This window comes from Enhydra lutris, unplaced genomic scaffold (assembly GCF_002288905.1).
Source record: "Enhydra lutris kenyoni isolate GAN:26980312 unplaced genomic scaffold, ASM228890v2 scaffoldscaffold8, whole genome shotgun sequence".
Taxonomy (NCBI): domain Eukaryota; kingdom Metazoa; phylum Chordata; class Mammalia; order Carnivora; family Mustelidae; genus Enhydra; species Enhydra lutris.
The window spans coordinates 13310194-13323863 of NW_019154092.1; the positions used below are offsets into that span (position 1 = coordinate 13310194).

General features: G+C 41.0%; 1 protein-coding gene across 6 annotated transcripts in view; it reads left to right on the forward strand.

Annotated features, from left to right (window-relative positions):
• LOC111142569 (DLG associated protein 1) overlaps positions 1-13670 on the forward strand; it is a 328275-nt gene that overhangs the window by 293332 nt on the left and 21273 nt on the right. For all 6 annotated transcript variants that reach the window (XM_022495839.1, XM_022495840.1, XM_022495842.1 and 3 more), the window contains one exon: positions 8726-9147. In XM_022495839.1, the coding sequence (XP_022351547.1) occupies positions 8726-9147 (422 nt within the window). The remainder of the gene's footprint in view (positions 1-8725; positions 9148-13670) is intronic.

A 13670-nucleotide genomic window follows, 5' to 3' on the forward strand; every position in this document is an offset into this window, starting at 1 on the left:
TAGCCAGGTGCCCCTGAACTTTCTTTTCATTAGTGTAAGCACGAGGTAGCCTTTTTCATTCTTTCACTTTTAAATTATTTATGTCTTTATATTTAAAATATCTTTTTATGGGTAGCATATAGTTGGTCTTGCTTTTTAACCCAATCATACAACCTCTTCCTTTTAATTGGGACACTTAGACCACTTACATTTAATGTAATTGTTGATGTGTTTGGGTTTAAGCTGCCAGTTTGTATTTGTTTGTTATTTGTATCTCCTCTTTGTCCTATTTTTTTATTTTTTCTAGCTTCCTTTGGATTATCTTTTTATGATTCTATTTTAGTCCCTTTATTGTCTTATTAGCTATAACTCTTCATTGTATTTTTAATAGTTGCAACAGGGATTATAATGTATATCTTTAATTATATTATACCTACATTGAAATTAGATCATTTCATATGTAAAAAACTTACTGTTTCCATCCCTCTACTACCCAGAATTGGCTACTGTTATCAAACATTTTATTTCTATGCATATTAAAGATCCAAAATATAGTATTAGTATGTTTGCTTTAAAAGTCAATTACCTTTAAAATGATTTAAATAGGGGCACCTGGGTGGCTCAGTTGTTAACCATCTGCCTTTGGCTCAGGTTATGATCCCAGGATCCTGGGATCAAGCCGTGTGTTGGGCTCCCTGCTCTGTGGGAGGCTTGCTTCTCCCTCTCCCACTCCCGCTGCTTGTGTTCCCTCTCTGTCTGTCAAATATATAAATAAAATCTTTAAAAAAAAAATGATTTAAACAGAGGCACCTGACTGGCTTAGTCAGAAGAGCATGCGACTCTTGATCTCAGGGTCCTGAGTTTGAGCTCCATGTTTGATGTAAAGATTATTTAAAAATAAAATTTTAAATTAATTAATTAGTTAAATGATTTAAATGAAAGGGAAAAAAGTCCTATTCATCCACAAAGTTATGATTTCCAGTGTTCTTCATTTCTTTGTGTAGATCCATATTTCTACCTAACGTCATTTTTCTTCCTCTTAAGACTTTTTTTTTTTAATTATTTATTTATTGGGACACCTGGGTGGCTCAGTGGGTTAAAGCCTCTGCCTTCAGCTCAGGTCATGATCCCAGGGTCCTGGAATCGAGCCCCGCATCGGGCTCTCTTCTCAGCGGGTAGCCTGCTTCCCTTCCTCTCTCTCTCTGCCTGCCTCTCTGCCTACTTGTGATCTCTGTCAAATAAATAAATAAAATCTTTAAAAATATATATATATATATATATATTTATTTATTTATTTATTCGACAGAGAGAGATCGATCACAAGTAGGCAGAGAGGCAGGCAGAGAGAGTGGGGGTGGGGAGCAGGCTCCCTGCTGAGCAGAGAGCCCAATACTGGGCTGGATCCCAGGACCCTGAGATCATAACCTGAGCCAAAGGGAGAGGTCTAAACCACTGAGCCACCCAGGTGTCCCTAAAAGACTTCTTTTAACCTTCCTTATCGTATATGTCTGCTCATGATGAAGGTTTTCTGCTTTGTATATCAAAAGAGTCAATATTTTGTCTTATTTTTTAAAGATGTGGTTTTTTTTCCAAGAGGAACAAAGATACCCCAGCTGTGCACAGGTTTCTTACCCCATGTGCTAAATGTTGATAAATACTCTATTAGGACCCTTTAATGCTAAAGTGTTGGGACACTTTTAACACTAAGGGGGAAAAACGCTGGTGTCAAAATGTAGTTGTGAATGACACCTGCCATTTCGGCAGGTTTGTGAATGCACACACCAGAGTCATAGGTGCTGAAGGCCCCTTCAAGCTATTATCAAGGTTGCTCCCCATTTCTAGAAATAAATGCCTCTGTGAATAAGGATAATTAGACTCTTGTTTTTTCACAAACATTATCTCTATTTCCAAAAAATTCTAAGTTTTAAAATTTTTCCTTGCTTCACACATTAAAGCTCAGGGCTTTATAACTTGGCATAACAAGCATGTGCAAAGCTAGCATTGTTTTCTCTTTTAGCATAACATCAACTACTATAAGAGATCTTTTTTCTGATCGTAAATGACTTAAATACATAAACATTTGGGCTTGTAGTGAGTTGTGCCTTTTCAACTAAGTAGGATGTGAAAACAAGAAGCCAAAATTGAGGGGCACCTGGGTGGCTCAGTGTGTTACGCCTCTGCCTACGGCTCAGGTTATGATCTCAGGATCCTGGGATCCAGCCCCATATCTGGCTCTGTGCTCAGCAGGGAGCCTGCTTCCCCCCTCTCTGCCTGCCTCTCTGCCTACTAACTCACTCTGTGAACTAACTCTCTCTGTGAAATAAATAAATAAATAAAATCTTTAAAAGAGAAAAAGCAGCAGCAGCAACCAAAATTGAGACAACTTCTGTCAGCCAGTTCAGGGACCACAGAGTTAGAAAGACCATTGGCAGTCAAAAACATCCCTCCTTTGCCAACCTTGGAAGCTTTGGATCAATTCCCACTCCTTACAGCTTTCTTGGAGTACTGCATAGCCTAGGACCCACCCTCAATATTACATTTGGCAAATAACTTCTTTTCTTTGCCAAGTTAACAATACCATGACCTAGCCAAATAATCCTTACAATACACCTGAGTTTTAAAGATGTGGCATTCATGCATTTCAAACTGTAAAAGCCTGAAACTTGGTATAATTTCTGATATGCCTCATACATTTTTTCCTCCTTTCCTTCCTCCTTTCCTTTTTTCTTCTCTCTGTCCCCTTCCCTCTCTCTACTTTCATCTCTCTCCCACCCTCTTTCCTTCCATCCTTACTTCTGTCTCTCCAGCTTCTCTCCCTCCCTCTCTCTCTTTCTTTCTTCCTTTTCACATGTTTTTTACAGATGACTTAGTTTGCAAAAGAATAATGATCTTCCAACTCACAAGCCTCTGGCCTCCATTTGACCCCAAAATAAGACAATAAAAATGAATTATAGGTGAGACCTCTCAGGCTTTTGTTAGTTACCTGGGGTCAACAGTCAAGGAGGACCTAATGCTCTGGTTGCGGGTCGCTGTCAGTTCAAAGATGTTTTGTTGAGACTCCTAACCAAGATTCCTATAGTGATACCCCATCAAGGATACTAGAACCTACCCAGAGGGCCTGAGGAAGGCTGGCAACGTGCCGGGCCCTCTCCTAAGGGATCTAAGGAGAACAAGCCCACTGTCATCAATGTCTGCTCCTTCCCTTTCTTTAACTGGCAATTGCATTACAATTACCTAGAACAGAGTCTTTATGTAGAAATTTTATTCCTTTTTCCTTTGCTTAAAGAGATCTTCAGGTAAAAGAAGGATGAACTTGATGGCTTTTGAATAATGAGTGGAAGCTTGTTTGGAGGTCATTTTACAATCTGTTGCGAGGACAGTGCTGACTATATAGGAATGGGGAGCAGGAGAGCCCCTTCCCCCTGCATTTGGGACCAAGGTTGCATCCCACCTAGGTTCCTCCATTCATTATTCTAACTGCGAAGCTAATCTGACCAGAACAAGAGAATCTCTTTTTTAGAAAGTTTTCATTCTGGATCTCAATCTCCTCTCACCCCCACACCTTGCTTTTGATCTATCTTTTATATAATGAAATGTCTTGGGTTTTTGCATCAGTTAAAGGGTGCCATTTCATAAAATACCCAGATGGTTGCACTTTTTGAAGAGTAGCATTTTCAGATCCCACATCTAGTCAGCCTTGACAGCAGGCTTACTGAAGAATGTCTAAAGCCTCCTACAAAGAAAAAGAGCACTGCACAGAACTAGTGTTTCTCCCTTTGAAACCACTGTTAGCCCTGAAAAGCAACCATTATTACGTGAATAAGAGGGATGAAGAAGATAACCAGGGGCTAGAGGGTTCAGTAACAGAATGACCGATTTCATCTCCTCGAGATAAGTTTATGCCTTGGGTCTCACACAGCTGAATGCCTTGTAAAGCCAAAGCATGGACATTCTAAACATACTGACTGCACTTCGGTTTTTTTGCTCATGCCTTAACTTTGTTTAAATGCAGCCTCATCAGACAGGGGGAAAGAGAAGGGCCTCTGTGATTAACCATCTATGTGTTGATTTGTAATGCCCTCTACAGAAAAGTCGTGGAGGGATGCGTGAGGGGGGCTGAAAATCCTCTAATTACACATACAAACTTGTTTCACAGAAGAGGCACATGGGGCACGTAGCTGGCTCACTTGGTAGAGCATGCAACTCTTAATCTCAGGGCCGTGAGTTCAAGCCCCACATTGGGCACAGAGCCTACACAAAATGAAATTTTAAATTAAAACAAAACAAAACAGAAGCATAAAGCAACAGCAGAGGTGAATGCTACCAAATGACTCTCCTCTTGCTGTTCAAAATAGAAAGGGTATGGTGTCCCATACTGGTTGATCCAGTCTTTAGTTTCATGGTTTTCTGCTCCTTAGGCCAGAATATTGGCCTGTCCTTTTCAGAAGTTGTAATTATTACCCATTGTGCCTTCAGGGCATGAAGTACCAAAGAAGCTTCAACCCTGGGGATTGTGGGTTTGGAAATGGCAAGCCACTGGGTTCAGCTTATAGGTTTATACCATCTACCAGCAACTGATCTATTCTTTTTAAAAATACAGAAAGCAATCCAATGATTCCTTTTGTGTTCCTATCAAAGTTTTAAAATAGCAATAACAACTTGATTGTACTCTTCACTCAGAGGGAACTTTGCACTTGAAAGACATAATGCGTTTTGTAGAGCAGAACATTCTTTGAAAGCTCTGGGTGGAAGAAAGCACTTGCTTAAGGAACTTAATTGAGAGAAACAGCGCAGCCTGGACAGGGCTGCCTGAGTTCAAAGGCACCGCTTTTAATCCCAAACCTTTTTAATTGTACTTAACTTTTATTTCTTTCTGGGTGACTAAACTGCAAACTTCTATTAATCTACTGCCAAGTAATTTTTCTTAAGAAGGTGGATACTTTACAAGATTCATAGCCAGGAGCCCTCTGTCAGGAATGCTGGTGGTACAGTTTTGCGTAGGTAAAAACAGAGGCCCAGGAGAGGTCACTCTGTTTTGTGTGTGGAACAGACTCTATCTCTGGCAAGTTCACTGAGATTGAAAATAAGGCACGCCTTTCAGTCTGGAATATGTAATGCCCCTGGCAATATATGATCTTGGAGAGTGAAGCCTAGTGTTTTCATAGTTGAGATTTTGTGTTAGTAGAACAGCCAAAATGTCAACTGTTGCAGGGAGAGTCATCCAATTCACACATATGTGTCTGGAAAGAAAGCTGAGCTTCAGAAGATGACATTTAACATTTGGAGGGGGGTGGGCCAAGAATAAGAAGGACACAGGAAAGGCCTACTGCAGCCAAGCAGTAAGGGGCTATTGGAAGAATAACATTAGCAAAATTGTTCTTTCTTTTGCTCTGGTACAAGACATTTGTAACATGGCTTTCATACTGTGTGATCTTTTTTTAAATCTTTAATTAATTTATTTTTTTGTATGGCCCATTCTAGAGTTAAAGAGCTTATAAAATGACCAGGTAAAATACCCTCAACAAAAGTAATTTCTTGAAAAGAGTGAACGATAAGATGGGCCAGGATTTTTTTTGGCTGGTCTATCTTCATGAAATGAGTGACCAGAATCATACTATATTTGATTATTTTGATCATCCTAACAACTAATACAGATCAAGAGTGCAGCCACCTTTTTTCTTGACATTTATTTTCTAGGGGAAAAAAAAGGATTTATTGTGATGATTGTACTCTCACCTTTTTGTAACTTCTAGTATTCCTACAGTCTTACAAATAACTACTTACCTGTATTGTTCTGGTTACTTTTTCTTTTTCATGGACTAGAGCATTAGTATTAATTGGCTTTAATAAGTGTCCCAGGAGAATTAAGAAAAAAGACATAATCTAGCTTATTAAATGTTGTGTATTGACATTGTTTAGAGCAATGTCCTGGAAGACTGGCACTATTGAATACAAAACAATTGAAAATCAATTGGCAGGGGCACCTGGGTGGCTCAGTGGGTTAAAGCCTCTGCCTTTGGCTCAGGTCATGGTCTCAGGGTCCTGGGATCGAGCCCCGCATCGGGCTCTCTGCTCAGCAGGAGGCCTGCTCCTCTTCCTCTCTCTCTCTGCCTGCTTCTTTGCCTGCTTGTGATCTCTGTCGGTCAAATAAATAAATAACATCTTAAAAAAGAAAAGAAAAGAAAAGAAAATCAACTGGAAAATCAACCAACTTAACATGGCATGATAACGAGCCAGTAAAGAAAACATACCACCTCATACACATTAGGATGGTTACTACCAAAAAGTCAAAAAATAAGTGTTGGCAAGAATGTGGAAAAATTCAAACATTTATGCATTGCAGATGGGAATGTAAAATGGTATGGCCGGTATGGAAAACAGTATGGTAGACCCTCAACAAATTAAAAATAGAATTACCATATGATACAGTAATTTCTCTTCAGCATTTCTACCCAAAAGAATGGAAGATTGGGGGGGGGGACTGAGTGGCTCAGTCAGTGAAGCATCTGCCTTTGGCTCAGGTCATGATCCCAGGGTCCTGGGATCGAGCCCCACATCAGGCTCCCTAATGGGAGCCTGCTTTTCCCTCTGCCGGTCCGCACACCCCTGCTTGTGTTCTCTCTGTCTCAAATAAAAACTTAAAAAAAAAAGAATGGAAGACAGGGTCTCAACAAGATACCTGTACACCGATGTACAAAGAAGCATTATTCAAAATAGCCAAAAGGTGGAAGCAACCCAAATGTCCATCTGCACACAAATGGATAAACAAAATGTGGTATATACATAAAATGGAGTATTATTCAGTGTTAAAAAGGAAGGAAATTCTGACACATGCTACAACATGGAAGAAGCTTAAAGACATTATACTAGGTGAAATAAGCTGATCATGAAAGGACAAATACCATGATGCCACCTCTCTGAGAGACCTAGAGAAGTCAAATTCCCTAGAGACAGAAAGTAGAGTGGTAACTGCCACAGGCTGGGAGGAAGGGGACAAACTGTTGAATGGGTACAGACTTTGAACTGAGAAAGATGAGAAAGTTCTGGAGATGGGTGGTGGTGGTAGTAGTTGCACAATACTGTGAATGTACTTAACACCACCAAACCTTAAAAATATGGTTAAAATAGTACATTTTATGTCATGTATATTTTTTCACAAGGAAAAATAAGTAAAATATTAGATCAGGAATTTAGTTACCTTTTTAAAAAAAGTACAGAGTAGAGTAACAGGCACATGATGCCTCCTTCAGTGGACTTACATTCTCTATCATTGTTGCCTCCCTGCTGTAGGAGCCAATGAAGTTTTTTGTGTGAGTTTTAACTTACTTCAGGCCCACACCTTTCTCTTGCCCTTTGTCTGAGGAAGAATTCACCACTCCTCTGTTCTTCCCCACCCCTCCCACCTTCCATATACCCTAACTTTCATTATAGGGGTCAACCAGACATGTATAGAGCCATCTGGTTGAGAAACACGGATTACGGGAATATCCTTATAAAATTTTCAAACTGAATCTGTGAACAAGCTGTCTTTTATTACCTTGGTACAAGGACTGTGGGAAGAGAAATTAAAGGTGCAGAGGAGAATGGTACCAGAGAACTCTACAACTGTGAACTGTTTTGCCCTAGAGGCTTTGTGCCAAATGATAACAATGACCTATTCGATCAGAATCATTACCAGGGCAAGGTGTTTTAATTTTAAGAGGAACCTCAAAGACAGATTTATAAGGCATTCCACATTTCCTGGACTCCTCAGACAGGATTTTGCCAAGGGATCCCTGAAGTTCTGTCTAAACTGTTGTGTCAGAATGGTGTAAGTTCCTCCCCTAGTCTGGGGATGGCAGGGCACTTTGCCTAGAGAGGGAACTTCAAAGGGATCAGTTGTGAAGAGAACTGTGCCACATGCCTACTTGAGAAAGGACATCAGAGATACCAGAGGTGTTAATTGAACTGATTATTTATAATATACATGTAAATGCACAAAGTTGAACAGATATAGAAATAAATAATAATGGTTGCTGATACGAATCATCCATGGATGGGGCGCCTGGGTGGCTCAGTGGGTTAAAGCCTCTGCCTTTGGCTCGGGTCATGATCCCAGGGTCCTGGGATCCAGCCCCATGTCGGGCTCTCTGCTCAGCAGGGAGCCTGCTTCCCTTCCTCTCTCTCTGCCTGCCTCTCTGCCTACCTGTGATCTCTGTCTGTCAAATAAATAAATAAAATCTTTAAAAAAAAAAAAAAAGAGGAACCTCACAACATTTTAGTCTGCTTTCAGAAAGTCTTACTTCGTAAGAGCTGTCCCTGGAAAAAAAAGGTGATTATGCAGGACTTACAAATGGCTTGGGCCAGGTTGGGTTGGTTTTGTTTCCCCGAATTCTAAGCAAATTATGCTGACTAAGATGGAATTGAATGGTTTCCTTACCACCTCAGCAACCTGACTACCAGAATTCAAGCCACCCCAGACTTGAGAAGGAGGTTGGATATGGGACGTAATATTAGCTTCAATAGTTGTACACATTGTTCTGCTTCTAAAATCTGCCTAAATATGCTTTAATATGGCATTGAATAAAGATGAGAGATCTGTGTTCTGCATATTAAAGCTAAGGCAACTGATAAGTTTGCATCAAGGGCCTACCTCCCCAGGCTGCGAGGATGAGGCTGCCTATGGTCACACTCACCAGGAAAAGTAGCAATGCTTTTGCTTCCAGAAACAGCCTTGAACTAACTCTCCTTTCTCTATTCCTCCAAGCTTCCGCAGGTTCACTCGATCCAACAGTGTGACAACAGCAGTACAGGCCGACCTGGACTTCCACGATAATCTGGAAAACTCTCTGGAGTCTACAGAGGACAATTCGTGCCCCGGCCCAATGGCCAGACAGTTCTCCCGGGACGCCAGCACCTCCACGGTCAGCATTCAGGGCTCAGGAAACCACTACCACGCCTGCGCTGCCGACGATGACTTTGATGCGGATTTTGACCCTTCGATTCTGCCTCCCCCGGATCCCTGGATTGACTCCATCACTGAAGACCCCCTGGAGGCCGTCCAAAGGTCAGTGTGCCACCGGGACGGCCACTGGTTTCTGAAGCTTCTCCAGGCCGAGCGGGACCGCATGGAAGGGTGGTGCCAGCAGATGGAGAGAGAAGAGCGGGAAAACAACCTGCCGGAAGACAGTAAGTAATGGCCGCCGTGCACGCCTGCGCACACGGCGCTTCCGGGCTGGGCTGACGCGGCATCTGTAGACGTCGTGGTTCCTTTCCTGCCAGGTTCGCTGGTCTAGCTGCGGTTCCACACCCCTTGCCGCGACCGGGGGCGGACCGCGGAGCTGTTCCGGCTGAGAGACCATCCGCCCCCTGCGCTGCCCAGGGAAAGGAGAACCACTGGGCAGAGCATTAGCTAGCTGTAGCCCGGTGCCTGCTAGCTCTAGATCCTTTCTTCTCTGAATAGGACCAAGCTCAACGTGGGGGTGGCCCCACGTTCTACACCGGTTCCTCTTTCCGGAGAGGTTTCTGAAGGGGTACTGATTCCCAGGGAATTAAATGCCCAATGCAGCGGTCCAAGTAGTAGAACAAGGCCAACAATGCATAGGCCAGTAGATACCACGCTTAATAAAATTCACAAACCTGTTTTTAGCATGCAGTTTCTCTCATGGGTTTCAGGGAGGCAAACCTTCAGCCACTAAATGAATTAACACAAATTTCAACTTGGTGGGGTTAAAATAAGTGATAAAATATGATGAATAAGTAAGATAAATAACTGAGGACTGGCACATCATTATTGAAAATAATTGCTTTTTAACACAACAATAATTCCCATTAACAACTGACAACAATAGGTAGCTGAATGGCTGGCAGACTGTTGGCTGGCTGGCTTAGTTGGTGAAGGTTGGGACTCTTGATCTCAGGGTTGTGAGTTCAAGCCCAAGCTTGGATATAGAGCTTACTTTAAAAATGAATAAATAAATAAGTCATTGACAACAACATGACCAGGTTACCTCAATTCTGAGGCATGTTTTTCACATTTTCAACAATTCTGAAATTGAGATATAGTTTGTAATCGGTGTGTATTTTAATGCTGTGTGTCTGTTTTCTCTGAAAAACCTTTTTTTTTTAAAAAGATTTTATTTATTTATTTATTTGAGAGAGAGATCACAAGTAGGCAGACAGGCAGGCATAGAGATAGGGGGAAGCAGTCTCCCTGCTGAGCAGAGAGCCCGATGTGGGGCTTGATCCCAGAACCCTTAGACCATGACCTGAGCCAAAGGCAGAGGCTTAGCCCACTGAGCCCCCTAGGCGCCCCATCTGAAAAACTATTATTAAATGAATGGTGGATCTTCCAACTGATGATATTTTTGAATCAAAGTAATTTAGGTATTTAGGGGTAGGCATTTAAGCCTGTCTTCATTTTTGCATGGGAACCACCTAGAAGAGTATTGTCATGATCCGGCTATTGGGGCCTATTTTTAATATTTTTAAAAAATTTTTAAATTTTTATTTTATTATTTTTTTAAGATTTTATGTATTCATTTGACAGAGAGAGACATAGCAAGAGAGAGAGAGAACACAAGCAGGGGAGTGGGAGAGGGAGAAAGCAGGCTTCCTGCAGAGCAGGGAGCCCAACTCAGGGTTTGACCCCTGGACATTGGGATCATGACCTCAGCCAAAGGCAGATGCTTAACGACTAAGCTACCCAGCCGCCCCAAGGGGCCTATTTTTAGATCATTTAACTTTTTCTCATAAAAAATTTAAAACATGCATGAAAGTATAGGGTTTAGTACAGTGAAACTCCATGTACCTATCACCCATCACAACTGTCCAGTCTCCTTTTCTTATCTTCCCTCACCTGTCATTTTAGCCACATTATCTTGAAGAAAGTCCAAGGCATGCATCATGGCACTTTACTATGTATCCACTGTTAAGGATTTTTTTTTAAACATAATCATCATATATCATCATCCCTAATAAAAATATTAATAATTTCTTAATAATTATGGAGCACCTGGGTGACTCAGATGGTTAAGTGTCTGCCTTGGGCCCAGATCATGATCTCTGGGTCCTGGGATTGAGCTCCCTGCTCAGCGGGGAGTCTGCTTTTCCCTTCCTCTCTCCTGCTCTCCCTGCTTGTGCTCTCTCTCTCTCTCTCTTTCTCTCTCTCTCTGTCAAATAAGTAAAATTTAAAAAAAATAAAAATTTTTAAAATAATAATTTCTTAATAATTAGACCCTGCACATATGTTAAATGATGTTAAATAGACTTACTAAATGAACCAAACCAAGTATGTCGAGGGACAGTGAGTTTTCCATAAAGGAAGTATTTTTATGAAAACTGAGTCTGGAAAATAACAATTAGCAGGTTGTGGAATTTCCTTGCTGTGTCTTGAGCTCAGCTCTTCCGTGCATTCATTCCTCCTGACTGAACCCTATCCACTGGCTCACTAGCCATGTTATCTTTATGAACAGATCAGAAAATCCATAAGTAGGTTTCTGTAACGTTCCTTTTGTCCTTTCATGTTATAAATGCAAACAACTTAGCAGTGGAAAAGTAAATCTCCTTGACACTTGCCCCTAAGAATTGGTGCCACTACAAGGTCACCTGAGTGTTAATCCACAAGCAGAATTAGCTTTTTGCCCTGGTGACAGGTGAAGGAGGCACCACCCAGCAGCAATGGATAGGGTAATTTTCAGTAAGAAGTCTTAGCAGTTACATCTTCTTATTTTCCTTTCTTCTTATGGGTATACCCAAAGCTTATTAGATTTTCCTAGAAAAAATGCGTGTCTAAGAAGCAGCAGCCTCTGCTCAACAGAACAAGCTAATTTTCAGATTCCAATAACTTCAACTCAGTAATTTGGGACTCATTCTAGTTTCCTGGTTGGCTTCCAATAGGATCCAGGAAAGCCGCTCATCTGTTTTCTTTTAATCTGTTGGGTGTTTTGGTTTTTTTCCCCCCATCTAAGACTATATTTGCTTCTCTCAACCCAGCTTTATAACAATGTATGAAGATAGTTATTGTAAAAAGATTTAGGAAAATCTTCTGTGATGCTAAAGGAGCTATGAAAACAAGTTTTGACACTAACACATGTATTTGAAAGGTGAAAATTTTGTCAGAAAATCAGGTTCTCATCTTGTGCTTGGGATGGAAGAGAAGTATTTTTGTATTTTGAAATTACACTATTAGAAAAGTTGCAAGGTAATGAACATGAAGGAGCAACCCATTCATTCACAGCTGTGGAATTTTACTTCACATGTTACTTAAAATATTGATTTATGAAGAGGACTTAACAAATATATCCCATATGAAGGTATTTTGCTATAACAAGATTTGTTCTAAAGAATAATAACTGCTGTCTTTGTACATGAAGTTTCCACAATTAATAAGCTATACACCTGAAGAACATTTTCTTCAGAGCAGTGATACATTTTCTCAGATCTACCACTTTATTTTACAAGGTTGTTGCCTGCAGGGGGAGGTGCAATGGTCATGGCTGCAGAACAGGCAAAGATAACTAGGGAGTATTTTTTAGTACTTTGCTTTAAAAGTACTGAACTAAATAAATCAGTCTTAGATGGCAAGTATGCAATGAAACCTGCTTCACTGGGGCATTGGTCTTACTTTGCAGTTTGAAACATATTTTAATATCAGAACCCTCTTTTCTAATTAAAAATAATTAACACACAACACCAATAAATATAACAGAAAGAACAGTGAAGGGGCGCCTGGGTGGCTCAGTTGCTGAGTGACTGCCTTCAGCTCAGGTCATGATCCCAGGGTCCTGGGATCGAGCCCTGCATCTGGCTTCTGCCCTGTGGGAAGCCTGCTTCTCCCTTTCCCACTCCCCCTGCTTGTGTCTCCCTGCCCCTCTCTCTGTTAAATAAATAAATAAAATCTAGAAAGAAAGGAAGGAAGGAAGGAAGGAAGAGGAAAGAAAGGGAAGAAGGAAGAACCGTGAAGCTGTCTTGTCTGAGCTCTGTCTGCTCAGCCTCTACTGCCCCTAATAACCTCCCCCATCCTCTCCCCTGACCTCAAAAAAGATCCTAGGGTTTCTACAATACAGTTTAAAAGCCAATGGTTTGTAGTGAAAAGTCCAAGTTAATTTTGTCAAATAGCTATAGATCAAACAGCTAACACAAAGTTTAGATGTAAATGCTCTTTATGTATGCTTTTTTAAATGTACAAAACTGATTCAAATTAGTAACATCTATTCATATACACCCATCCAGCCTAGAAAATATGACTCTTCCTTCAAGTCTCAGCTTGGGCCTCACCTTCTGGAAGTCTGCAGAATGCCTCCCCTCAGGCTGAATTGGGTGTGTCTCCCTGGTGATTTCCATAATAGCCTGTACATTTGTCTATCAACTATTTCCAACATAATTTTATAGTAGTCTATGTATCTCTGTCTTCCACTGAAAAATGAGCTCTCTGAGGACAGAAATTATTCTTACCTCGCTCATCTTTATATCCACTGCCCCTCTGATGGTTCCTGGTACATAGCAGGGGATCAGTAAATATATATTTGAGTACTGGAAATATTTTGGAAATTCTATTTTACAAAAGTATTTCATCTTGCAAAATATTTCCTCTTCAGGAGCTACAGAATACTCAGTGAGTAACTAGCAGTTGTTGTTGTCAAAAGTAGAAAGGGGGCTTCCCTGGTGAGGTGATGAGCTCTTCTGAAGCAAGGATGTGACAGAGAGACATG